At 37.0% G+C, this 27150-nt stretch overlaps 2 protein-coding genes across 5 annotated transcripts in view; one reads left to right on the top strand and one right to left on the bottom strand.

Moving 5' to 3' along the window:
• The window catches only part of LOC126851273 (C-Maf-inducing protein-like), a 31320-nt gene extending 14299 nt beyond the window's left edge, over positions 1-17021 (top strand). For all 4 annotated transcript variants that reach the window (XM_050595027.1, XM_050595028.1, XM_050595029.1 and 1 more), the window contains exons 3-10: positions 9366-9551; positions 10741-11163; positions 11413-11561; positions 11634-11723; positions 11817-12069; positions 13094-13351; positions 13519-13819; positions 14234-17021. In XM_050595027.1, the coding sequence (XP_050450984.1) occupies positions 9366-9551; positions 10741-11163; positions 11413-11561; positions 11634-11723; positions 11817-12069; positions 13094-13351; positions 13519-13819; positions 14234-14358 (1785 nt within the window). In that variant the 3' untranslated portion in view covers positions 14359-17021. The remainder of the gene's footprint in view (positions 1-9365; positions 9552-10740; positions 11164-11412; positions 11562-11633; positions 11724-11816; positions 12070-13093; positions 13352-13518; positions 13820-14233) is intronic.
• Positions 17022-17454: 433 nt separating this feature from the next.
• LOC126851271 (thrombospondin-4) lies at positions 17455-26959 on the bottom strand. Its single transcript, XM_050595024.1, has 15 exons — positions 26680-26959; positions 25978-26148; positions 25675-25898; positions 23828-24950; positions 23670-23755; positions 23279-23342; positions 22248-22455; positions 21959-22087; positions 21380-21656; positions 21135-21287; positions 20244-20616; positions 19716-20069; positions 18849-19076; positions 18127-18639; positions 17455-17815 (listed from the first exon to the last, which is right to left on the bottom strand). The coding sequence occupies exons 1-15, from the start codon at positions 26753-26755 to the stop codon at positions 17697-17699; spliced, it is 4098 nt and encodes a 1365-aa protein (XP_050450981.1). The 5' UTR covers positions 26756-26959; the 3' UTR covers positions 17455-17696.
• Between the last annotated feature and the right edge of the window lie 191 nt (positions 26960-27150).

The raw sequence follows: 27150 nt of genomic DNA, 5'->3' as shown, positions 1-27150 counted from the left end.
CGTGTACCCCAGAAGTCCACCACAAGAGATGTCTCTTTTAAAACAATCTCTTTGGTCGATTTAAAGATGAAAGTTCTTTTTGATAAAAATGAAGAAGGCCAATGATTGCATCTCTTTAACGTTATATATTGTTATGCCATCTAATTAAATATCATCATCTATAAAAATTTATTTGATTATAGCCAAAGAATATAAATTTATAATAATTTTTCTTTCTTCTTCCGATGTTTAGTTCGTAAATTATTCTTGATTTGATTGTATGTGTTTTGACATTTTCGTTGGAAAAATATCGTCTCGAGAAGAATCTATATGTACAATTTTGGGACATTTTATGCGTACATGACAATCGCGAACAAATCGGTCAGGAGCGAGTTGGATGATCGCTTATGACGGGCGTGGTTCTCTATGCGCGGACGTGCGTGCGTGCGTGCGTGCGTGCGTGCGTACCTGCCTGCCTGCCTGCCTGCCTGCCTGAATACATGCATGCGTGTGTACGAGAGCGTGTGCTCCACTGACGTCAAAGCTGACCCTGGGCTATGTGTTCAAGTAGCGGCAGTCATGCTCTTCGCGCTAACGTCTTGTAAAATACCTGTCGACCGTTCGCTTTTCGTGGCCGCAAATGCCATCGGCGAGAATCCCTCGCCGAGAAACAATGGCTGCTTTATGAAGGAGCTGCACCAGGGCAAGAGATGTAGAAGAGATATGCGCATAAAAGCCACTGAGGAATCTTGAAAGATTCTGATTAATTGCTGGCTTCAATCCAAGCTAAAGATTGAGAGATACGCACGTGATAAACAACAAGAAATAAGACGTAGAAATTTAATTGCGCAAATATTTTAATTTTTCGATGGCTCTTGAAGTAAGATACACTAATCAAACAAATAATTCGAAGAAAAAGATTGTGTAATAATGAGAAAAATAATTAAAAGATAGACTTGAGAAAAAAGAAAAGTGTGGAATGAAGGAAGAACAGAAGGAATATATATATAAGAAGAAAAAGAAGAAGAGAAGAATCGCAGCAGATATTCATCGCTCTCCTTTACGTAGTTGCGAATGATGGGATTATTAATTTTTGAATCATTGAGATATTGGAGAGTATGTCAAAACTCGTTGGAAATACGGAGATTTCCGCGTTTGAGTAGCTTTTTCTTTCTTCTCGGAACTCGTCTTGTTCTACGAAATTATGCCGATATAAAAATGATTGGAAATAATGTCGGAAATAATTAAATAATTTCGAAGACGAAATTGAATATCTTGTACAATTAGACGTCGGATAAATCTCGATGTATTATTTTAAATCCCGTTAATGAGGCGCAAAGTAACTTAAAGTATCAGAAGCAACGAGAGACGGTGGTTCCGACAAGCTAAATCGTTTTTGCAGCTGTTGAACACGAACCGGGAGAAAGACTCGATACTCTGACTGTAGTTTCTCAGATAAAACGCGTGCTGGAATGGAATTTCAATGGCTCCCAATTAGCGGTTGCAAAGCACCGTGGAAGAGTGTAAATGGATGTAGTAGATCTCAGCTGTATTACAATTAACGACTAAATGGGAGGTGGCGTAGGTGCGTTTGAATTCTTCTCTGTCGAGCTGAATCGAGTACGAAAGAAAACGTTTAACTTTCATCAGCGACCGAGCACCGATACGAGGAAACGTATGAATTTCAGGAATGTAGTTATAAAACTCGTTAAACTCGAAAGTGAAAAAAGGCGAGTTAACTTTGAAAGTTAATATCCCATGGGAGGGAGACTGGGTTATTCAAACTGTTAGTAGTTAATAAGTACGAGAGTCGGTAACTTCTCTTTTTTTTTTTTCCCTCTTTTCATCGAAGAGCCATGCGCCGCGATTATTAATTGCCGCATTTATTAATTCTATGTAACATCATTTAAATTACGTTAAAAGCTCTCTTTCTCTTTTTTTTTTTTTCAGTATCGCACAGCTCTCACGTAACATGAATGTATAAGAATGGTAAGCGATTTGAGCCACCTTTTATTGTATGCTGATTTCTCATGACGATAAATTTTTGTGAATTTGCAATAAGAACGTTGAGCGTGACACTTAACGTGACACGCGCTCGCGTGAAAATTCGTGTATCCGTTTTATCTGAAATAAAGTGCGAGGAACACATAAAACAATGGCAGGGTGACGCAGCGCCTAGCTTTTACGGCGCCGCTGTTAGCAGCCGTAAAAATACTAGCTCGTTTTTGCGCCTCTTGGAACATGAAAGGACTCGTAAACCACCCGTCTCGCTCATCGTTTGGCAGGCAAACATTTGGCGTGAGCTGGAACAGAAGTGGAGCGCGTTGAAAAATTTCAATTATCGCTCGGATCGTAAGTAATTTCGTAAAGCTCCATACGTTTCTTCCTCCAAAATCGTTGAGACGTTAATTTCTACAAGACTCAAGATTGCGAATTCTTTTTAAGAGTCTCTTAATAAGAAGCGTAATGAATTTTCGCACGAGTGTCAAATTTTTTTCTGGAGAACAAGCTATATATTCTAAAACGATACGTGTGTTAGACAAGTTTATGATTTATAACGTTGCGATTATGTGCATATTATGCCATTGAATGTTGCTTCTCGATCGAACGTCTTATTTATATTATATTAAACGACGCAAATGTAATAAAAAAGAATAACCGAAAAAACTTGATTTACTATTATCTAATGCTACGTAACGACTCATACAAGCGACAATACATCTATCATGTAAATTTAAACATATGCCTGACATATGATAAATGTTGACGTTTGACGTAAGTATTACGAGAGTTAATTATGAAAGATAAATGATTAACTCAAGGCGAGTATATTCAAGCGCGTTCTTAAAATAAATTAAAATAGATTAAATATACGGGTTAACTGACTATGCTATCGTGAATGTAAAGATTAAAAATCTAAAAACACGATTTGTTTGAATTTGTACTCTGTATATTTTCAAGCAATAAAGCGGACAAACAAATTTAATCGAAACCACTGCCAGCATGTTTGCACATTTTTTTACAACAAATTTTATTATCCACGAGAGAGATGCGAGGAGATTTCGTCGTACCTGATAATTCGGGCATTAGTGCATTACGGTAGTATAGTAGAAGCGTTAATCGAATTTTGTCTTGTCGCCAAAATTTCGTTACTCGATGCAACAATTTCGAAGTAACGTAATTGTATTGCCGTGCACGAGAACCGCGAGATATATTCGTAGCCATATCCGTATATAGTATACATGTACACGTATATATATATATATATTATGCGAGAGCAGTTAATGGGTTAATTTTGAAGAAATATTCCCGCATATACGGGTCTTCAAAAACGGAGGAAGATATCATAGCGTATGCATACATGTCATATAGCCAGTTCGCTTCTACTGACTGAACATACGCATTCACTGACAAAAGGAGAGACGGGGAAAGGAGGATGTAGAGAAAGAGACGGAGAGATTTTATTCATGGCAGAGAGTAAGCTGCTACGTGCACAAATGCAGGAATTTATATTTTGGCGAGGTGAATCGGAGAAGGAAAATGTCACTGACAGCTAAGCTCTGGCTGTCAATACACGCGCTTTGTGGTTTCTTGTCGAATTTAATGGCAAAAGCTACTGTTCGATCCACCGGTGTATTTTAATGTCGATATGTATTTGCCATTTACTACGTCAATTTAACGAAATTGTTTAGTTGAAAATTTCGAAGAAATTTTAGCCAAATTCTTTCATATCTTTTAAAAAATATCTATTTATGGCAATAATTTATATATATTAATATTATATTAATTTATATGAATTAATATTAAAATTTAAACTGTTTTCAATTAACTTAAATTAAATTTTAAATTAACTTAAATTAACCTTTCCTTTAAAATTCTAGGAAGGCTTTTCGTATGTCAAGATATTTCTTTGAAAATTTAATGGAGGAAATTCTTTCAAACATATCGTAAAATGTGTCGATCGCGGCATCGCTATTGAACTCGCTCGAAAACACTTGACGTTACCTTGATAAGAACACTCGAGTGACTCACGTTAGAAATATGTATTGCCATATGTAGTGACTTTTTAATAAGCTTTGTTCGTTTCGTTATTAGTAGTGACAGAAATGTTTATTTAACTACCATTCAATCTCTTGTGCGAGTAATAAAAGTAACACACACACACACACACACATTTTCTTGCAGCTTTGAGCTTTCGTTATTACAATTTATATCACAAATAAATTAATAAATATATGTGAGATGTAATTAAAAACATATGGATATGATAAATATCGCTGCAGAAGTAATTTCGATCTCGTAAAAAGTTCGCCATTCGTACCTCCGTACATCATTTCGCTTGGGACAACTGTTACCAATCTCCCGGGAATATTTCGAATCGCAATCTGCTATCACTCGCCAACAATCGATTCATTTCATCGCTCCTCTCGTTTATCTTGTATTGTTTTCGCCAGTGCGATTGGGCTGGCGACGATGCTTTTACGGGCGTGGATTATTTTTAGATCCGCGCACCGATGTGTATATTACTGGCGTCCTCTCTACGGCAATTCGATGATTTTTTTAACGGGCTCAATCTAAACGACACTTTCTGCAAAGAAAATTTTTCTTATCGTATTTTTCACTTTTTACTTCACGCTTTATTTAAAAAGATTGATAAAATATGAAATATTGATGAAGATTGTGATCATTAAACAACAATGGTTTTGAAATATTTTGAATTGAAAAAACAATGAAATATATCAATAAATATTCATGCTCAATTTGCGAATAGGATTTACAAAGTAGTTTATGAAAGTGTTAAAATTCTGTTTATGCATTGGACTTTCATAACTTCGTTAAATATACGAATACATGTGCTCACGTAGTAACAGTTTGGGATTTTGAAAGGACAAGGGAAAATGGCAAACACGCGAATCGATAAATTAACAACAATACAAAGGCCGACAGTATTTCGTCCGTTTCCGTGCTATAAGCGAGCTGTTTATCAAACGCGCGATCCACGTGTATTCAGTTCGAAATTAAAGGCGACGACTCGGATCAACGACCTCAGTTGTGAATGTCTGAAATAATCGAATGAAAATTCTGATCGACTATACGTACATCCGTTTTCGATTAATCCTACTGTTATCACAAAGGGAGGCAAAATAAGACTTTTTCATATATGTATGTAACAATTTGCTTATTCATATAAAACAAAAATATATATAATTTTCTCTCTATAAAATAAAATATACGAAACTCGAGCCGGACACGATAATAATTATTCAAATACTGTTACTTTACAACAGTGATTAAAATAAAATTGTATTTTAATTTATTTCTTTCTATTTTTTACCAGGAAAATTTAATTGAAAATTTTATGACATTTGATAGATTTAATACGCTATTGTCAAAACCATTCGGTATATTCATTTTATTCATTATTGTGCTCCACTTTTACAAGTAGAAAGTTGCATAACGTTGCATTATAATCAATAGATGACGAGAAAATGATAGCGACACACTCACGATATCGTGGCTCGCGTCGTACCTTGTGTGTTACATGACAAATTGGCCACGTGCAACACGTGCCGGCGACATCTCCGCCTTCTTTTACAATTTGACTTTTATCACGATATGAAATCGAGAGACTTCCTGTTATACAGAAACGCATTACGCAGGAGGAACGAATGAATTGCGCGACGATATTCTAGGAGAGTAACTGTCGAGTTTGTGTCACAATATTATATTCCCGTTACACACGTAAATCATATTGTACGTCATACCTCCGGTCTCTTTTTGAACTCCATTGCTTTATGCAAAGCCGTTGACAATTATAATAGATGTAAATTCCCTTCAACCAACGTAGAAGTAAATTTCGTCACTACAAACGTCTGCATCATAATTTTAAATTTTCTTGGCTTGATTCAGACGCATTGTCACAAAAGTTTCATTTACTTTTTTAATTTAATTTATTTAATTTTCAATTATCAAGAATAAGTGTTTGATCTAAGAGATAATTTTTGAGAATTCTTTTTACATCTACTTTAGATTGACGTTTCATTTTTCGACGCTGAAGATGCGAAAGTTGAATGTTCATAATGATTGTTTCTTATGGTATTATAGAATCATTCATGAATAACGACACGAATGCGATGTGCGGATTTATCTGACTTCTTCTATTTTTCCACGTTACGTAATACCGTCAACTAATCTGCAATTGCACAATCGCGACGTAAAAAACATCGCGAATCGTCGCTGTCCTGTTATGTTTAAATGTATAATTGTAATTTGAATGATAATATCGCGAATGCAACATTATGATTCCGCCTCTGCGCCAGATGCTAATGAGCGGCTCATCGTGTTTACGGTTCGACTGATCACAGTTTCATCGATTATGCAATCGCATGTCACACGAGTTACAAATAGGATATTGTAATTCAAAAGAGGAGATTCTACGGAGCCAAAAACAAATGCGAACAATGTAAATAATTTGCCGGTATCTCTATTCATTTAATAACAAGTCGGTGAAAAATTTACATTTTGCTCACCAACGTCAGCTACCGAATCAAGTTTGCGTGTCAATCATATTTGAAATTCTAAGTATAGTTTGTTTTTTTTTTTTCGCTTTAATGCAAGGAGAGAATCGCAAATAAGCCGCATGCGTGTCATTCACTTTCGATTTTTTTTTTTTTTTTTATTTACGCATTTCGGCAACTTTGATTCTGCTGTATTGTACGTAAAATAGTGTCATCCATTGTCTATTAATTATAAAAGCTCGTAATATGCACGAAACGAGTATTTTGTTATCACGAGTATCAAGTCTCTATTATGAGAGTAATTTTAGAGCTACTTTTGAGTTAAGTAATGGGCACAAGTTTTGTTATCGTTTACGTCACGCATGAATATGCACGATGCATGCATATTCATGGCAGTCTTCGTAACACAGTTGCATAAAAAGAGCATGAAGCCGTTTACAAAAGATGACCTTGGATCAGAAGATATAGGAAAAAAAAGTTGTATATTATTCACGTCGTGCGCGCGCCCTTTGTAACGACGAGTGCTCACAGCGCTCGGACTCCTTTTTTTATTTTAGCGCATCATACATAAATGCTTATTTTCTCTCCGTAAATAACGAATTTGATCAAAACGTGGAAATTGCGCGGGCTTTTAATAAATGTAAATAAATTAAAATCGATCTTTATTCATAAAATAGAGTGCTTATTTATATTTTGCATTCATTTTAAATCGTAATCTAATTACTTAATTATCATAAACAGCATACATAAATATTCCAGTTTGCGGACCGGTTTTGTGTATGTGTGTAGTCGAGTCGAGCGAACCAAGTAAATCATTTTTATTCATTCTTCATAAGAGCGTACATAGCCCTCGAGATTTCTGCATTTAATTATCTGCATTTATCTCTCATTATGCACGGCAACGAAAAATGCATGTTGCAGCATCCCAATGAATCTTCTCCCACTTAGACTCCATCTCGTTTTCTTTTCTCCGACTTCGCTACTTTTTCCAACCGTCAGATTTCCTAGACTCAGAATGGCACAAAGAATGACATACCTGATTACGCAGAGACGCGAAATGAGATTGCTTTCAAAAGAGCGCGAAAGATATTGCGCGAATTCCGGCGCGATCGGCACCGTGTCGCTTTCGGCCGCATTTAGCGAGGGGATGCGGTGTCCTAGATTCGGTCAAGTCTGTTCCAACCAGTCGTTCAACCCTCGGCCTAGATTCGCCCTGTGCTGACGTCACTCACTATTCCACACGCAGGTGCTCTCGCGTCTCTGTACTAGTCGCCCGATATCACGTTCACACACTAGCACACGCTCGCGGCCCGGCATTCACACACAGGTATTTATACATACGCAACATACGTACATATGTGTATATACACATACACACGCAGGGCACACACACTACGTCATCCTCTGTACAGTCTCAGAACTCGAGACATCGCTGGAGTGACGCGCGAACCAGGGCGCATTGTCCTCATCAGGTCGTATTATGCAACTTTTCCCTCGATTCATCGTCCCTTTTTCAGCCCCGCCTCTCTCGCATCAGTTCTATTCCTTCGCCAAGTTGGTTTTTTGTTGCCACGACCAGATTCGTCGGTATTCCCTTTATGCACATTCATGCGTATATATTTCGTTATGACAAGTGTGATTACGTCATTTCTAGAGACCGATTGCGCGCCGAAAGCCTGTGTTGACATTAGCTCGAAGCTGCTATTAGAATAGGTGCAAGAAAAATCTCTCGTATCTCAAGTAAAATTCCAAATTAAAATAATTTGGAATAATAATTTTTTATTAATGAAAATTAATCGCAATTGTTATTGAATTATGTGTGTAACCATTGACTTTTTAACATATTTTTATAGTTTATAAAAAATTTCTTCAATTTTCTATTTAAGAAATTTATAAATTAGACAAAAGAAAACAGAATTTAATAGAAAAATAATGAACTTTTTGCATCTGATATTTTATTGGATCGTAATTTAAACTACAATATGGATGATTAATAATGTTCTTTTTTTCTTTGATGTAATAACCAATGCTAGTTAATTTTAAAACTGCTATAAGTAAATTCGTATATAGCATTTTACCCTTTAATTATCATTATTATAGTAATTTTTCGAAGTAATGTCAGTATTACGTGTATAAACATTCTTATTATATTCACTAAACACTAGTAGATAAATTTATGTACGGCGATGACGTTCATGTCGAATTCATACGTTAAACAATGCTAATAATCCACAATTACAAGTATTTGAAAGAGGAAAATGATTGACGATCGAAGTGCAAATAATAGGTATATTTGAGATTATATCTCAAGACCTGAGATTACATATTTTGTTTTTTTCGCAATAAAAAACAAAATATCATTTTGAAGTTAGATTACATATTCATTATAAAATCTTTCTTGCTCTCTCTTTCTCATAAAAGCAGAATATTACTGATGAAAATTTTTTATCGCTTATAAAATGATGTTTTAGAATAATAAATACAAAATAATTGTGACTTGATTACAAAATTGCTATTACATCGTTTTTATCCTGCAATTTTATTATCATTATATAACAAGCGAGATTATACTAATTGAATCGATTAATACATGTAATTTTATGATTCTATAGAATTATCGTATACGCGCCGTGATTTTATGATACATGGAAATGAAATAATTTCTGTGAATTATGAAGATTTTATGAATATTATGAATATATTTACGTATTCAGGATTTTGCGTAAAACTTTTAAAAAAACGAGCAAGCCCAAAATGACTCTTTACACTATTGATCCGATAACATTATTATCTTACAATCACGTATATATATTTGTACGAAAATTTCTTTCGCAAAGTTTGAATTTTGTGTTTATTTATCTGCTTCAGCTCACGGGTTTTCTTCAACAACCTGTTCCGTATAGCAGTATGTCGGAGGTCCGAAAGTACGTTGTCGCCAGATGGGATCCCGCATATAAGAACTGTCTCAGCATCGTTTTACCGGATGGCTCGCTTCTTCTACAAGCCAGCAACGCTTATACGAGGGACCAGTGGTATCACTCGATATTATGGAAAGTACGTTAAAAAAGTATTTAATTTACTCATTATTATTTATTATATATTATTATTTTTAATGACATAATTATAGAACATTACATTTTTATTATATAGGAGTAAATTATATTAATTTAAATAAGGAGTTACGCGAAACACATTAAAATTAAGTTGATTTTAATTTTAACCTTGTCATATTTTACTGCCATGAAAATTTATCATTGCTTGTTTATTGCGTTGATAGCGATAATGAATTATGATAGAAAGTGAGAGAGAATAATTTTGATTTCTCATTTTGTTTAACTTGTAACAGTTTTAAGCGAACAATAGAACATCGTGTTTGCGCGCTTTTCGATTTTCTTTTTTTTTTTTTTCGATGACGATCGATATTATACACGAATGCACAAATACTGATATCAAACATTTTTTTCAATATCGGCTCTCTCCGATGTTGATCGAACGCGAGCAAACACGGTCGTTATTAACGTCTGACAATAAGGCTGAAAGAGGAGGAAGTAATAACGTCACGTGAGGCTAATATTCTCGATTGTCCTCGGCTACATCAAATCTCTCGGATACGTCAATATTTTATGGCAGCTGCGGTGAACAGTATATAATATCCGACCGGGAATAATCAGCGGCCTTTTGTATCGCGGCTTTTACGACGAGTAAATCGCAGCGGTTCAGGTTGATGATAACGATTGATTGAATTTTATTGTTTACGGTGTCGTATCGCCATTAGGAACATTGTTCATGCATTGACAGTTGGATGTCGTCGATTGATTATGAAGAGAGAGAGAGAGAGAGAGTTTTGTTTCACATTTCAGTTTTCATAGACACGAGCGATATATTACAATATTTTATATCTAATCGTAAGTTTAAGTTAACTCTTAATAAATGATTTCTTTCTCTCTCTTTGATTAATTATTCTTTATTGACATGAAAATTGTTATAACATGACAGATGTAAAAGAGATTTAAGATTTCTACTTACTTTATCGCGCGTCATCTTTATTACATTTAAATATCATTTCGTTATTATAATAATTATCACACATTTTTCTTCTTTTTGGTCTCTAGAGCCTTCTTGTTTTGTGCTTTCAAAACCTTATTAATGAGCCCGTTATTAAACAAGTTATCGAACTCATAGTAGGCAAAAGTTATTGAACTCATAATAGGCAATCAAAACCGATTTCTTCGTCTATTCATAGAAAAGCATTTTCAAGTATCAACATCTGGTGTCCATGAGCACCCGGGAAGAGGTGATACTGCGCGAGTTGCGAATCATGGTAGATTTTGCTCTGTGGACGCCACTCCAGGACGAGAGGGTGGCGGGCGCTCCGTTGGAGGCAGTGGCGAAACTTCTGGAGGAGCCCAACATGGATCCGGATACAAACGCGAAGATCGAGGGGATCGCTCGCGATCGCAGGAGCTGGGCGGAAGCCGTGCTTTCCGTAGTAGCGCCGCTTCTGGAAAAGGCAGCCCCACCGGCGGCCCTCGCGAGAGCGCTCGCCAGACTGGCACAGCAGCATCCGCGATCGCAACTCGTCCCGATGCTCGGTCCGGCGATCACGAGATGCCTGAAACACACCGTTGACTTTGGCAAGTCGCCGGACATGAGGAAGTTGCTGCAGGTAGGCGGTTGAACAGTCGACGACACTACTACTGCGTATTATCCTCTGGCGTTAGTTTAATTTACAGTTTGATTAAAGCATCGAGTTTAGATTGAGAATCTATCAAACTTTTGCTATATCAAACTTTTGTTATATCAAACTTTTGCTATATCAAACTTTTGCTATTGTATTAATTTTAATTATTTGGGCAATTGTTAAATTATGATAAACGATATACGGGCGTAATCGTGTTGCTTTACATATGTATAGGTTTTCGTCGCCGCTTTGTACGAGAACAATGACGGCGAGCAGGCGATCAGAGATTACATCTCGTCGGTCCACGGGCCGAGTAGCGATTGCCCGCATCCAAGGATACTTCCTAATCTCGTGTCCATCTGCGTCGCGGCTATATTCCACAGGCAAGTCCTTCGTCGTTACAAACGAGAATCACGGCTCGAGATTTTCAACAACGTCATCAATTTTGCTCGCAGGTTCGAAGTGTCGAGTCGCGTGTCGTCCAACGAAGATAAGCCGCCGCCGTTGCCGCCGTTGCAGTGTTACTTGCTCGTATTGAACATCGCGTAAGTGTTGCATAAACAAATTTGTTTGCGCGTTTAATCATTTAAATTCTCAGCTCTAAATTCATCTATCGAGAAATGACATTTCTTTTTCAGATCGGAGTACGCCGATTGGCGTCCGGGTCTCGGGGCGCTCTTGCAGCCCGTCCCGTTCCCGGAGGAGGCTCTGGCCATGAGGGAAGTGCAGGAATCCGTATTAATGTGCGTAATGCAACGACTGGCAAAAGACCCGAGATGCACGGTTCATCGCGTTCTGCTGCCCGTCCGAGAACCGCGTCCAGGTTGGATCCACATCGCCGCGCCGTCCAGCCCAGCTTGTCCAGATCGCGGAGAATTGTTCGGCGAGATGGTGAGAGATTCTTCCCAATATATATTTGTCTTTTTCTTTCAATATAACATCGCATTTCAAGTCACATTATTAATATCGTTTATTAATATCGTTTGACACGCTATTGCGTTGAAATGTAAAAGTACGCAGATTTCTTTAAAAGTTTGATTAAAGTCAATTATAAAAAATAATTGCATTTATAAAGATCCTTTCGCGCGCGCTTTTCGAACAGTTTTTTTTGATTCTTAAATATTTAATGTGACCGTGAAAAATCACGGAATATGCTCACAGAAAAATGCATGACTGCAACGTTTATGTATCTTCCTCTCTTTACGATCTCGTATAAAACGTTCGTCTCACATTTTGTACATTTGGGTCACACTGAGAGATACAAATATCTCTAACAGCAAATAGAGAACGGATATATGTAATTATCGCGCACCGAATTTATCCGCACGTGAAATGATTATAATGCATTCAGTGTATCGTAATCTCACGAGCCAGGCGTTTCGATTTCCCTCCACGCGATAACACCAACAATAAGATTTGTTGGTGTTATCGCGTGGAGGGATTTCGCTTCAGAAGCGATTCATCTCTCGAGGGAATAGAGCGGCGATTATTCTCACGGCGACTCGATCGGAAGTCCATCTGAATATTCATGAATCGGCCTCTTTTGAGACTACGGGCGCGCGCGCGGCTTCAATAGCTGTATTGACAGCATCCATTCCAATCTCTCGAATATAACCACGGAGCTGAATCGCCGTCGCCGCCGTCGCGTGGAATTAATGAGATCTGCCGGATGATTGCGGGAAAGTGAATGGGGAATCGGAAAGCGTTTCTCCCGCGCATTCATCACGATGGATAAATTCAATCGGATAACTTTTACTCTCGATTATAGCTGATTTTATCATCGAGGAATTTTAACAGAAACAATATAAATCGAAGATGACTATTTCCAATCTAATCCAATCTATTTTATTATATTAATATACAAAAAATATTACGCAAATATTACGTAAATACTAAATCGTTATTTTCACGATAGCTGACAACTCTGTTGGCGTGTTGCTGTCGACGAAAGAGGTTCATTGCGTCTCTGCTAAAGCAAGCTGGGGACGATTGCATTTTATTGGCGGTGCGAGGCTGCGACGCCGCGCAGGAGGCGCTCTGCTTGATGCTCGAGTGGCGTTTACTACCGAACGAGGAAGCGAGACTTCAGATAGTCAACGCGCTCGAGTCTACGGAATCCGGGAAGGAACGCTACGCCGCTCTCTGCCAAAGGCAGAAGAATCTACAGGAGCTGGTAAGGGTCATCGCGAATCGTTTTATTCCGGTAGACGATGCGGAAAATTGCACGCGTCGCGTCTTTAAGCCCTCGCTCTTTTGTACGAACGCGACGATAAACCGTAGGCTCTCTTATCACGCTCATATACGCTCATATATGTACGCGTTTGATCTCGTTCTTGTCAGCAACAAAAGGGCGGACCGCGTAAGCTGACGCTACCGGTACGTGCGACCGATGCCGATGTCGCCCTTCTGCTGGGAGGTCGCGCCCTCGGTAATCTCGAGTGCCTCAGCTTAGCCTTCACCTCCGTGACATCCGCGTGTGCGGAACAGCTGATTAAGCTGCCGGCGCTACGATATTTGAATCTATGGGCCACGCAATTCGGCGACGCCGGCCTACAAATGATCAGCGAGCATCTGCAGAAGCTACAGGTGCTGAATCTCTGCGAGACGCCCGTATCTGACAAAGGCATCTCTACGTTGGCCTGTAAGTATTTTTATTCCAAGGCTCTAAGAATTCGCTAACAATTTAAATCGCGAGATTTGAAAAAATTATTGATTAATTATTAAAAAATTGATAATTAATTATTTCAAAATATGAAGCAGATTAAACTCAATTTTGAAAAATGTCTATCGACTAAGGATCAACTATACATATTTTACTTATCTATAAAAGGCGAGAGTTGTATATTGAGCATGCGATTAATTAGAAATAAATCAAGAATGTGAACGTATCATATCGGTAAAAAGAATGCAAAAATGTTGGATTAATGTGTTGTTAATATTAAATCTAAATTAATATACATATGTATATACTGATTCTCTCTTATATATTAACTATACGAATTTTAATTTTTTTTAACAAAATTTTTTAATTTATCGCTTTCCCGCTCTGTTACAGCATTAACCAGCCTAAGAAAGCTGAATTTAAACAGCACGAAGCTGTCAGCCCAGACATTCGAGTCGTTGAAGAAGCGATTGCCGGCTCTGCAAGAATTTGACGTTCGATACACGGAGGCCTGGTGACCCGAGGTTACATTCAGCACCTCGCCCATCGACGGCAGCGATCGTCGTGATATAAAAACGAAGAAACAACGCTAAGGTGTTTTGTCGTTCGGGGAAAACAATTCGAGAGATTGCCGTCACAAAGTGACATTATTATCACTCGTATTCTCGGTGTAATTAATTTGATATCGAGCACGATTAATTCCTTCGTCCCGAAGGAGGTTGCGATCCTGCTAGCTCGCGACCTGATAAAACAATAGATTATTGGTCAGTGAAGCTCTACAAGAGAGGACGATCGAATCATATTGCGAAACACTGTGTGCAGGATGAGTAAAGAATCTTTCATCGAGTCTTTATCGCATCTTCGACGATGCTTATACTTGCATGTATTTATCCGCGCTCGATGATTTATTCTTTCCAGAAGGCGATAAGAATACGCGCGATAGATCGATGAAAGTATCGATGAAAATCGTTCATTAAAACGTATCTTCCTTTCATTTTCGATAGATATTATTTATTCGAAACGTTAGACAAAAGTCCTCTTCCAAAGTCTCGAATCAGCGAGTCGATTCGACAATGCCGTCGCGAGGAATATTAATTTGGAGACGTTCCTTTCGCGTCGTCGAAGATTACACTTTTCAGAGACATTCCAGCGTCGCGAACTAAGATGTCAGTTTCCAGGAAAGCGCTTGAATAAGCAAAGAGCGACGTTTGCATAAAATGCGAGTCTGAACGGAACAAAGAGACACGTGATCGCACCGAAGAGGCAATCATTAGAATCGAGGAGTATAAGTCGTTTGCACGGTAAGTTGTCGAAATGCCATTTGGAAATGGCAAAGGGATTATTTGCGCGCACATACATACACAAATAACATGATTGCCTCGACGCTTCTCATTGAAAACGATCTGCGTTTAAGGATTGTTTGCGTTTAACACAAGTCTGAAGGTCGACTTCATCGAGCATCAATTTTAATGGTAATTTCTGTAAGTCCTTCCTCTATCTATTTCTAGTTTTAAAGAAGTGAATTGTTTTTATTCGTATTTATGTCAAAAAACGTTATACCCGATATCTTCGTCTTTTTATCCGATTCTTTGTATTTTTTTTTTTTTTTTTATATTTACGTATGTCACTTTTTAATGTTATTATTTTTAATAGAAATTAAGAATATTGTCATTCGACTTTCATTTATCAAGCACGCATGTCGAAGATGAAAATCGTTCAGATCCGTCACGTTGCGAAAAGACTCTCTTAACTTAACGGAGTGTGATGCCGAAAACAGACGCTATCGTTGGCGTATAATTTCATATAATGAAAAACCACACAATATTTCCTGCCTACAAACTGATTTATCCTAGTATGCAGACCAGAAAAATCGTTGGACGGTTTATCAAATCATCATCCAGTAGAGTCGACATTGATTGTAAGCGCCCTGCCAACAAAGATTACAATAATAATGATGATGATAATGTGATGACCTTCCATACGATCTTGGAAACAAAGACTGCTCCCAATCGAATGTCAGCGCGTTGCTGGACCGCAAAGTCGATCCTCTAGCAAGAAGTGTCTTTTCGCGAGGGACACTCAACTAATCTCCTTTCCGTTCGAGGCGTGCCCAACTGCCTTAATCAGCGAGTTCTGGGCGACCACTGCCACAACGCGCGCGTCACGTCGGCGAACGCAATTTTATTTAAGGAAAAAAAAAAAATAGAACGCGCGCTCGCGGAGTTTCGCGTTTTATCGTATAAAGGTGAAGCTTCGAATCGCGGATGACGCGGAGTCACACTCGTGCATTTCGTTCCCTAATGTAAATAGATAAGTAGACAATTAAGAAATGTTTTCCCTCTCCTCTTTTGCCTCGATTATTAATACGATTTTATGCGTAGATTTTAATAATTTATTCTCTAGCTAGAACCACCTCTCTCGTGTGTATATATATTATATACCCGAGATATATATATATATGTATGTGTATATATATATATATATATATATATATATATATATATATCGTATATAATATAATATTACATATATGTCGCACGATCCAATTCTTGTATTAGCGCGAACACGCGTTTAGGGGATGATCGATATCTCGAATTTAGAGCGCGGATTAGGAAGAGAGAAAGAGAGGATGCCCTTCAAAGGGTCTCAACAAGATAGAAAAAGGCCGTCACGGTAATCGCGACGACAGTTTTGCAATTTCTCGTCTCGAAATTATTGTAAAAGCCGCAAGGGAACAAGCATTGTAAGAAGACTGTTTACGTCAATTTCAATAAGGATCATTAACTTTAGGGAGAATTATACGATCATTCGAGTTAATTCCTCAGTGTTACGTCTGTCTGAGCGAAGCAAATAAATTCATATTTAATACCTCACACCATCCATTCTGTCGCGTCTCTCTTTCGTTGGTCTCTCACCTCAGTGAAATCTCTGCGATTCTGCGTTGCTTCTTGGCTCTCGCCAAGCGATATATACAGTTTTTTTTTTTTAAGTTTTATTCTTTCAAATCATTTCCTCGCATGTAATTCTGTAGCCGTTATCGATGAAATCTGTAAAACATACTCGATTAGATGTGTTACGAGAATGTGTGATCGGAGTTTCAGCGTTAAATTATTAATATCGTATCTTTCTTTGACATTTTCATACAAATAAAGTGTTTAATCGAAGAACATTGGGCTTTAAATTATCTTGTGTTACTAACCCTTTTAAATTATCTTTTCTAGAGATTAAAGAAGTTCAATGCTCTTCTTTTGTATTTTCATGTAATGTCGATGCTTGTTGAAAATTGAGATGATTTTGAAATGAGTAACAGGATGCCATGGAGATATATATATGACGATTAGTACTTTATTTTGCTCTATTATTAAAGTACGAAAATAATTTTTACAAAAGTTGCATTTCTTAGAGACATAAAAAGAATTGCAACAATTAAAATTATTATGATTTTATACATTTCAGATTATGATATATATTAATCGATATGCCTCTCATATCTGCATAAAATATACATACGTTTTATTTTATACTAACATTGAAATTGAGGTAAAATAATATTTGAATAATTATTTCCGATACAATAAAAATTAATTAATAGGTTAAATAGAAAAAATATGATATAATATTCACACATATATTCTGCAATATTAAATATCTGTGTTACAAGATGTCTATATATACCTAAGAAATGTACAAAACTTCTCACAAAGAATTGCAATTTGACGATTGATTATAGCAAATATTATAATTCGCATAGATATGACTCCATGATTATTTCAGAATTAAAATTACGGAGATTCTTAAATTTTCTCGTAATCCCTGCCACTTTTTATTGACTCGTTTTTTTCACCGAGAATCTGTTTTAGAAATCGTAATTCATTCGGTTTGTTATTTGCTGCTGGTGACCTGTTTCAATTCCCACTTGAACTTCTTTCTTTAGATTATCAGGTAATTCGTCCCATATGGATCGAGGCACGGTTTCTGAAAATAATATTAATTTTTTAGCTATATATATATATATATATATATATATATATATATATATATATATACACATACACACATCAATTGTAATTGTTTAAAAATTTTTGTTAATTTTTGTGGCGTAATTTATTTTGTGTGTGCGTATGCATGATGATTATCTTATCTTTATTATATTTACTATAATGACAAAAGAACATATTTGCTATATATACTATAATAAGAAAAATTTTTATAATTTTCTTTAAATGATGTATTCTGAAATTTCCAATTGCGATGTTTTGTAGCTTATTTTATAGAAATTGCTTTACCTTCACACTTGTACAGTAAATCGGACCAGATGATTCCCGCCTGCGAGAAACAGTAGACACCTATTTTACCGCCTTGCAACGTCGAGTCGAACAAATTTCCGGAATCAGTTACTAATTGCGTTCCCTGATATAACCAGAATCTAATCAGGCCAATCTTTGGCCTGTGTGTCAAATACCATCTGTACGATACTCTTTGCTGATAGCCCATTTGCTTTGGATCTCTCCAGAGGATCTTCACCTCATTGGGAATATCATACATGTGCCAGAGACTATTTCGCAGCATCTCGCCCGGTCCAGTTTCGGACTGGACGAGTTTCAATGTAATGCCGGGTTCGGTATGGGCGCGGAACGGTGATCCCATCCAATAAACTTGCGCACCTTTTTTCCAGGAAACAACGTAGAAATGTCGAGGATCCTGATAGCCAAAAACGAAGCCCACGAAATCGTCGTCGTCGTCTTTGTCATCGACATAAAAGGTTCCCTCGAAATCGACGCCGATGAACACATCCGGTCCTTGACGTAGATAAGGAAATGGATGAAAATAATTTACAATTGCAATAGTCTGTAGAATTAATTAGAAGCTTTATAGCTTTATAGCTTTTTTTTCACATTTGTTGAAATTTAAAGAAATGATGTAAAAATTATTGGGAAGGGAAAACTTTTATGAAGTTTGTAAATTATTTTGATGCATTTTCTATACTTTACGATAAAAATAAACTTACCTATAGCGATTCCAGGATCGCTATTGAGAAGCTGCCAAATTTCTGCCCCGTCGTTATGAATTCTCCATACAGGATCTTCTTGCGATGTACCGAGAGGATCGAGGTTGATGGTCTTGTATTTCCGGAAGTCTGTCGCCCATATTAAACTATTGTTGGGACAGTTGTCGTGAGAATTGATAACTGTGTCGTTGTCATTGTCATTCCAACAGATATCGCCGATACCGTCGTCTATATGCAAAATATAAAAGGTACACATTACAATGTCAATCATCACGTACTGTCTGAAACTAAATCAGTGAAAATATCTGATTAAAGCAGTGATTTCACAGAAAATTAATATTTCAGTGATTTTTAGTGCAAACACTTTGCTTTTCTATTTCATTGATTAAAGTAGTAAGATTTCACTAAAAAATTAATCAATATTAATAATTAATTTTTTTCAATTGAGATTTTACTGTGCTATATTATAATTGAAACTACTGCTTATTGATAATAATACTGATTCTATTTGAGAGAGTATAATTTGTTTCCTTTTATACATCTCTCTGTTTTTCTATAAATATTTATTATATTATTTAAAATTGTGTGTGTCTGATTTTTGTTTTTCTGTCAAATAATAATAACAATTAGTAATAATCAATTTCTTGTACAATAGATAGTATATATAATTATCATTGTATGAAAATTAAGAAAGATATTAAGATTTTTAAATAGTGATTTTGCGTATTTGTTTTTTTTTTGTTTTATTTACGTCACATGATTGATATAACAAAATTGTATCAAATAAATAAACTTATTTATTCCCTCAACGTAGCAAAACCACGTAATTGTTGTGACAACAACAAAAAAAAGAGTTGTTACACTCACGATTGATGTCAAGTTGATCCGGATTGTACACATAAGGACAGTTGTCGATCGCGTTCATTATATTATCGCCATCAATGTCATTATCGCATTCGTCGCCGATGTTATCGTGATCGAGATCGTTCTGTCCGGGATTCGCTACGTCCGGACAATTGTCCCTATCATCCTGAACACCATCCCTGTCGTGATCCATGTCGGTGTCGCAAACGTCCCCGACGCTGTCGCTGTCAATGTCCGCCTGGTCGGGATTGCTAATATTCGGACAATTGTCGCAGGCATCGCCGATGCCATCCATATCGGTGTCACGCTGATTAGGATTCTTTATCATGGGACAATTATCCTGGGTATTTTCGAAACCTAAAAGATTATAAGTACACAAAATCACATTCACGAGTTGATTATAGATAACGATATAGTCAATAATTACTTTTTAACGACGGAGAAATATGAAATGCCTTTTTCGCTGTCTATTTAATTCTATTAAAAACTTGTGAATAATTTTTTAACATTTAAAATTATAGCGATAATTACCGTCGCCATCCATATCGCTATCGCACTCATCGCCTATGTTATCGTCGTCTAAGTCTCTCTGCTTCGGATTCGGAACTGTCGGGCAATTGTCACATTCGTCGCCGATTTTGTCTGCGTCCGTGTCCATTTGATTCGGATTATAAATATTTATACAATTGTCAGCATAATTCAATACGCCGTCATTATCGGCGTCGTCGTCGCAAGCATCGCCAGACCCGTCTTCATCGGCGTCTTCTTGCCCGCTGTTCGGTACCGTCGGACAATTGTCGACTTGACAGCGATGATCGTGGCAGTGCAGACTCCTGTCGGGGAAACCGTCGCTATCAGTGTCAGGACCGCAAGAGAATCCATTTCCGGCCCAACCGGTGCGACACTACGAAAGAGGTATCAAAATATTTTAATCGATATGTTCGAACATAATTTAATCTGTCATGTTCTCTTTTACTCGGTAAAATAAGATAACATGGAAGAGAGATAATTTACGTAGCATTATTCTTTTCTAATTTTAAATCTATAAAGTTAAAAATAATTATAAATAAAAGATTGAAATTCAACAAGTTTAGAAAAGAATTACAAAAAAAAATTTCCAAAAAAGATACACACATTTTTTTTAAGTAAATTTAATCTTTTAAAAATAATTTTCCTAGATATATTTTTCTCTCGAGTTTGTTTTATTAAATATATATATATATATATTTTTTTTTTAATTACATAAAAATTCTCTGTAAAATTTTGCTCTGCTTTTTCTTTTTCATTTAAATACAATTATTTCTAGAAGTTTGTTTTTATAGTTTGTTTATGTATTATAATTTGTTTATACATTATACGTATAAATTTTAATCTGTGTTGTTACAAAATTTTTTTTAGGTGATACACAGCATCGATATTTACCTTGCACGAGTATTCGTTGAAGTACGTGGCGATGCAATTAGCATTGACATCACAGACTGTTACCATATCCGGACAGAGATCTTGTTGAAGATGACATCCCACTGTTTGATTACCGATGTAACCGGCTTTACAACGACCACATCTATAAGATCCCTTCATAGGAATAACAAGCAACAGTTTAAACATATAGGCAAGAAATTTATTTCTTCGCAAGTCATAATTTAGAATCTTCAAAAATTTCTCACCTCCGTGTTAATGCATTCCGAATCACGATGGCATCCGCCGTTGTTGATTTCGCATTCGTTTACATCCCGACAAATTTGTACTTTTGTCCTGGCCATCTCGACACCGACACCTTCGGTCATAGGTCCGGTGTAACCTGCCGGACATCTGTCGCATCTGTATCCGGGATGGAGATTGATGCACCGTACTCCGGGAAAACAGGGTCGAGCCAGCTCGCATTCGTTGGCATCGTGGCAGACCGTGCCGTTACCCACATATCCCAATGGACACGGACCGCATCTGTATCACGTTTAAACTTGATTAAAAAACATGAGGTGAAAGTACATTCAAATCTATCTTTTTGTTTAATCGAAAAATAACAAAATTAAAAAAAAAAATTGTCAAGTTAAAGAGAGACATTAAGATTTAATTATATTATTTCTTTATAATTTCTTCTTTCTCCCTTTATACCCGCTAAAAATTTATTAATTTGCATTTCAATAAAACGAGTTTCTATGTCGTTTTTTTTTTTTCTTTCAGAAAGAAATTAAAGAAATTGACGTTGAGTAAGACTTTCAAATAAGTACGCCGCTGATGTTTACCTAAAATATGGTGGACTGTAAATCGGATAACACTTGACTTCCGGATGGCAGGGATGTGTTTCGCATGGGTTTCTTTGCCTATCGCATCTTACGCCATCGCCGACGTATCCCATGGGACATCTACCGCATCTGGAAATAAGGATTATACTCAAATGCAATGTACGATCTCGTGAAACACTATTACTATTCATTATTTAACAAGATACATATTATTACAGACTCTTGCTTTTATATCCTTTTTATCTTATCTATTTTAGGAATCAGACAACATGCGTGATGGCAGTTTTACTTGTAACCGTCGCTGGCATCGTAACAACGCACTCCCTGGAAGCACGGTCGATTGACGCAGGTGATGACGTTGATTTTGTTGCAGGCCCGTCCATTTCCGGTATAACCGCGGGGACAGGGACCGCACTGAGGTCCCCTCGATGTCTGATGGCATTCGACGCCGGGGTAGCACGGTGAAGGATCGCACGTGAGCAGCGGCAGTGGTGGCACTACGGGAATTACCGGGATCACGGCTCGAATGACGATTGAGTGAATTTGCCAATTTTTCGGGATATTTTCAGTCTCCGATCTCCCATACGCGTTCGTCGAGCGGGCCCGGCACGGACCCCCGGAAAATTATGCGACGCCCCAGCGTGTCGTACGTGCACGTGCAAGTGATGTACGTATAGGCATATATTTAACCGAGATCGACTTAGGATCAATATCATGAATCTCTTGCGCATACTCTATTTACTTAGAATAGGGATAATGCGGAGACAATAATGCAATTATAAAGCTGTCTAATTTTAATCTAATTTCTGGCGATGGATAGAGTAGTCGAACAGATAAGTTATCGAGAAGCGAATTTTACGAGAAAGTAAAAATTTGCTCGATATTATATTATATAGGCAAGATCTTTTGTCTCGGAAAAACAAGAAAAAAATAGCGCTGTTTATATCGAGCAATTGGATACAGATGCAAGCATCGTGTTTTGAACACATTAGCCCCCGCCCACACGTCGAAAGAGATATTTAAATGAAAATATATGTTATATATGACTGCGCAACACGCAAGAATACAAGAGTCACAACAAAGTTGAATTTTTCTAACAACAGGCATTTATTGCGTTGTAAGATTGGTTAATACAACTCGTTGCATTATAAATAGACATTTCCGTTGACAACTGCCGCAGATTAAATTTGAGAACGCGAGAGTGATAGACAGATAAAATCATTCAACTGACATTACGGTACGATTCACGGCTAGCATCTAAGTTAGGAGAACTGTTATTTTCGAGCACGTGTCCTTTCAATACGACGGAACGTCACTCACCGATGGGTGTACGACACGCCGCGCAGTTTTCGATCAATCGACGAAGATGTTGTGTTTCCTGCCTCTGTAAAAGGCCAGACAATGAATCGCATAAGTTTTAAGCTTTGCAATTTTTTTTTTCTTATACGTAATAACTAATTCTGATGTTTCTTTTTACGAAGTATCCTAAATCGACGAAACGTCAATTTCGTATCGTGCTAAAAATATTCAATTTTTAGTTTCTTTAATCATTTAAATTTAATTTATATAATTATTTATTCGAAACAAAACAATAGAGAATGATAACATGTTTGATTAATCTTAATTTAATATATTATGAATATATATGCGCGCGCATACAATATGTGCATGTATATTAATTTAATATCTAAGAATTAATTGCTTTACTCACATTTAGTTCTAGTTCCCTCCCGAATTTCCTGGTGACGTTGATTAATTCGTTCAAGGTTTTCACGATTCGATCGTCGGTCTGGCAGACTGGAAAATATTTTTCATGAAAACGCGTTAAATTTTGAACAATGGTAAACAATTTGCTTACATCTCACTCACCTCTTTCATCCAGACTTTGGATTCCAATGTCGCCTCTTACGGGTTGTCTTTTATTAGGTAACGACACATGCGTGTCATCCGGATATTCATATTCGTCGGGTACATGTGGACTTCGACCAGGTCGATTAAGCTTATCGGGAGATCCAAACTCATCTGATGTTGGAAAAGGATTCTTGTTAGAATTATGTGGATTCAATTCATCGAATTCGCCCGATCCATCTTTCGTCCATGGTTTGGAAGGATGATACTGTTCGTTAGAATATGGAGACGGTAACGGTGAAGAATAAAACTCATCTGGATAGTCAAGATCATTAATCTTGTCCAATCCTCCAGATTTATCGGGACCATTCGATCCATTGTGTCCCGTACCTGATTGAGACTTCGGTTTTTTAGGACGCTTAGTGGGACGATGTTTCGAAGATTCATCTGAGCCATCCATCTCGTCCGATTTTTCAGGTTTATTTGGGTTGTTGTGTTGATTTGATCCATTAGGTCCTGTACTTGAGTGGGTCTGCTGTTTCTTAGGACGTTTAGTGGGACGATGTTTCGAAGATCCATCTAAGTCATCCATCTCGTCCGAGTTTACAGATTTATTGGGACTGTGTTCATTCGATCCATTGGGTCCTGTACCTGATTGAGGTTTCTTAGGTCGTTTAGTAGGGCGATATCCCGTGGTAGAATGCAATGGTTGGAAATTAAACGGTGAAGAGGGAAATTCTGGATAATCAAGGTTATCCATCTCATTCGCTTTGTCAGGAGGTGAGAACGAGTCGGAAGAGCCGTTTGGATTATATTTATCAGGTTTTTTATTACTTCCTGAAGGTCGCGGCTTTTTGTTTGGTCGATCGTGATCATTCTTTTCACCAGGAGTTTTTGTGTCATTCGGATATTTTGAGTTATTTTGGTCAACGGATGGTGTAGAATTATTATTTTGATCCAATGTAGTCGATTCATCACCATCGGTCCCATCAGATTGATTAGGAATTTTCGTATAATTCGGCTGTTGCGAATTTTCAATTGTCGGAGGCATTAGATCGATTAGATTATCGGGACAATGTTGCTTCTTCATCGCCTCGATGATGTTGAGGTGATACACTTTCACCCGGTATGTTCGTTCTCTAAACTAAAAAAATTGCGACGTATTTATTAATAAATTAACATTAGTTTCAATAAAAAAAAATTATTAAATTTTAACTATCAAGTAAATTAATTGTCAATTAAATAACTGAGAACATTTATAAATCAAAAATTTGCTTTTATGATATACATAATAGTATTTTTAATATTGTTAAATATTTTTTGAAACTTGTGAAAATATGTAGAATTTTACTTATCGTTAATAAATTACGAGACGAGAATAGAAAGAAATCGTAGAATAACAATGCATAAAGTCGAAATAATACCAGTAACAGAAATAGGCCACGAATAATTCATTGAAACGAATTCAATTCATCCGAGTAATCAGAGATGTAGCTGGGTTGGGTAAACCGACCAGGTGCACGTAACAGAAGCAGCAACTAGCTTAGATCTCGTCAACCATATTTGGAAAGACGTCGTCCCACGTTTGCGGACGTCACGGACGGTATACGTAAATAATAAATCGTCGTGCAATCGTAAAAGCGGGGAAAAATAACGAGCGGAAAATAATATCGAGCAGAACAAAAATGTGAGCAGAAATTTTAGATTCAACGTTCGATTTGAAACAAATAAATTTACGTTTGTATGTTTTCCTCAACAAATATAAATAAAATGCGCGAATTAACGCAGTGTATATAAGAAAAAAAAAACAAAAAAAATATATATTATTTAAAAATATTAATCTGACAATAAATATTTTTAATTCTTACCACTTCTGTGAACGGGTCCTCGTTCTCGGCTATGCTGCGGAAGGTTTTTTTGAGCGGTATAGAGCCTTCGTAGACGCACTCGGCATAAACATCCATGCGGGCATTGAGTCGATTCTGATTTACCAGGATAATCAGGTTCTTCAAAGGCGTGCTTACCGAAAGGGAGTCTACGTTGACATACGCGAAGCTGCGTCGGCCCCTATCGTCGTGGCTCTCGAGTATAACTGGAACGACGAGAGTCAACTTATTTTGTGATATGAATAATTAAGGAAATCGTGATCCGGAAGGAATTTGTCGGCTCACCGCGCTTCCTTCGTCGATCCAGTTTGAGTATCATTTTGGTTTTTGTTTGTTTATATTTTACGGCTAATAGAGTCTCGATCGAATTGCTGGCTTTCTTCTTAACTTTGATGTTCGACAAGGCAATAATAAATTCTTCTTCGTACCGCACATCTTGCAGGTTCGCAGTTAAGGCTGTTGAAATGAAATAAAAAGATAATATAAGTAGGATAATTAAAAATAATACCATGCGTTAAATAATGGATATGTTGAAATTAATGGATTTAATATTATAATTAATACTGAATACAAATAAATAAATATTAATAATAAATAGAAGAATATTTCGGTTTTAATTTATTGCACGCGTGTTGGCACAGTATGAGCAGAAATTAAATGACCATATCAAGTAGTGGTCACCGATCTCGCGTCGCTATCAAGTTTCTTGCACATAGCACCGAGAATGGTCTTCGATAGTGCAAACACGTCTAAATCGAACAAAATTAATAGTAGGAAGGGAAGTGATTCTATAAGAAAACCCTATCAATATTTAGATTTTTGAATAAATAAAAGAGAATATTAGGAAAAATCTATAATCACTATAAATGTATATTAATTAACGAAAAAAAAAAAAAAAATCTAAATTCTGGAAGCGATGCAAGACACTTCGTCGAGATTAAATCCAAAAAACATTTTCCACTTTTCCAGCGTGATCGAATTCTTTACCTTCGTCGCGGATGACGCTACCCTCGACAACGCAGACGATTAGTAGCCCGAGAATCAACAAGGTCAGGACACGCATCCTGTGACGCGTTTCCGACTCACTCCGTTAATTAAACTTTCCGCGATGGAATTTTTAAGCAGAGAAAAGAGAGGAGATTCGAAGAGTACGTCTTCCCTCCCTGTTAATTGTAGCTCCGTTACGCGTTTTCTCGTCTCAGACGGCACGCGCGCGGATACAGAAAGCACGGCCGCCGACTGAGGCGCGGACACGAACCGTCCGCGACTTTATACGTCGCCCACGAATACGACTTTACAAACGAGATTTTGTACGGTGCTACTTGCACCGATATATAGCGAATGGAGAAAACATTAATGAATTAGAATTATTAGATTTACTTTAGGATTTATCACGGTAAATCTTCTATATCGCATATTATGATTGTCGCGAGAAGAGAGATGGAAAGAAAGCGCGAA

Source organism: Cataglyphis hispanica, chromosome 8 (genome assembly GCF_021464435.1).
Source record: "Cataglyphis hispanica isolate Lineage 1 chromosome 8, ULB_Chis1_1.0, whole genome shotgun sequence".
NCBI lineage: Eukaryota > Metazoa > Arthropoda > Insecta > Hymenoptera > Formicidae > Cataglyphis > Cataglyphis hispanica.
Note: the sequence above shows the minus strand (reverse complement) of the source record. Positions and strands in the feature narration are given on the sequence as shown.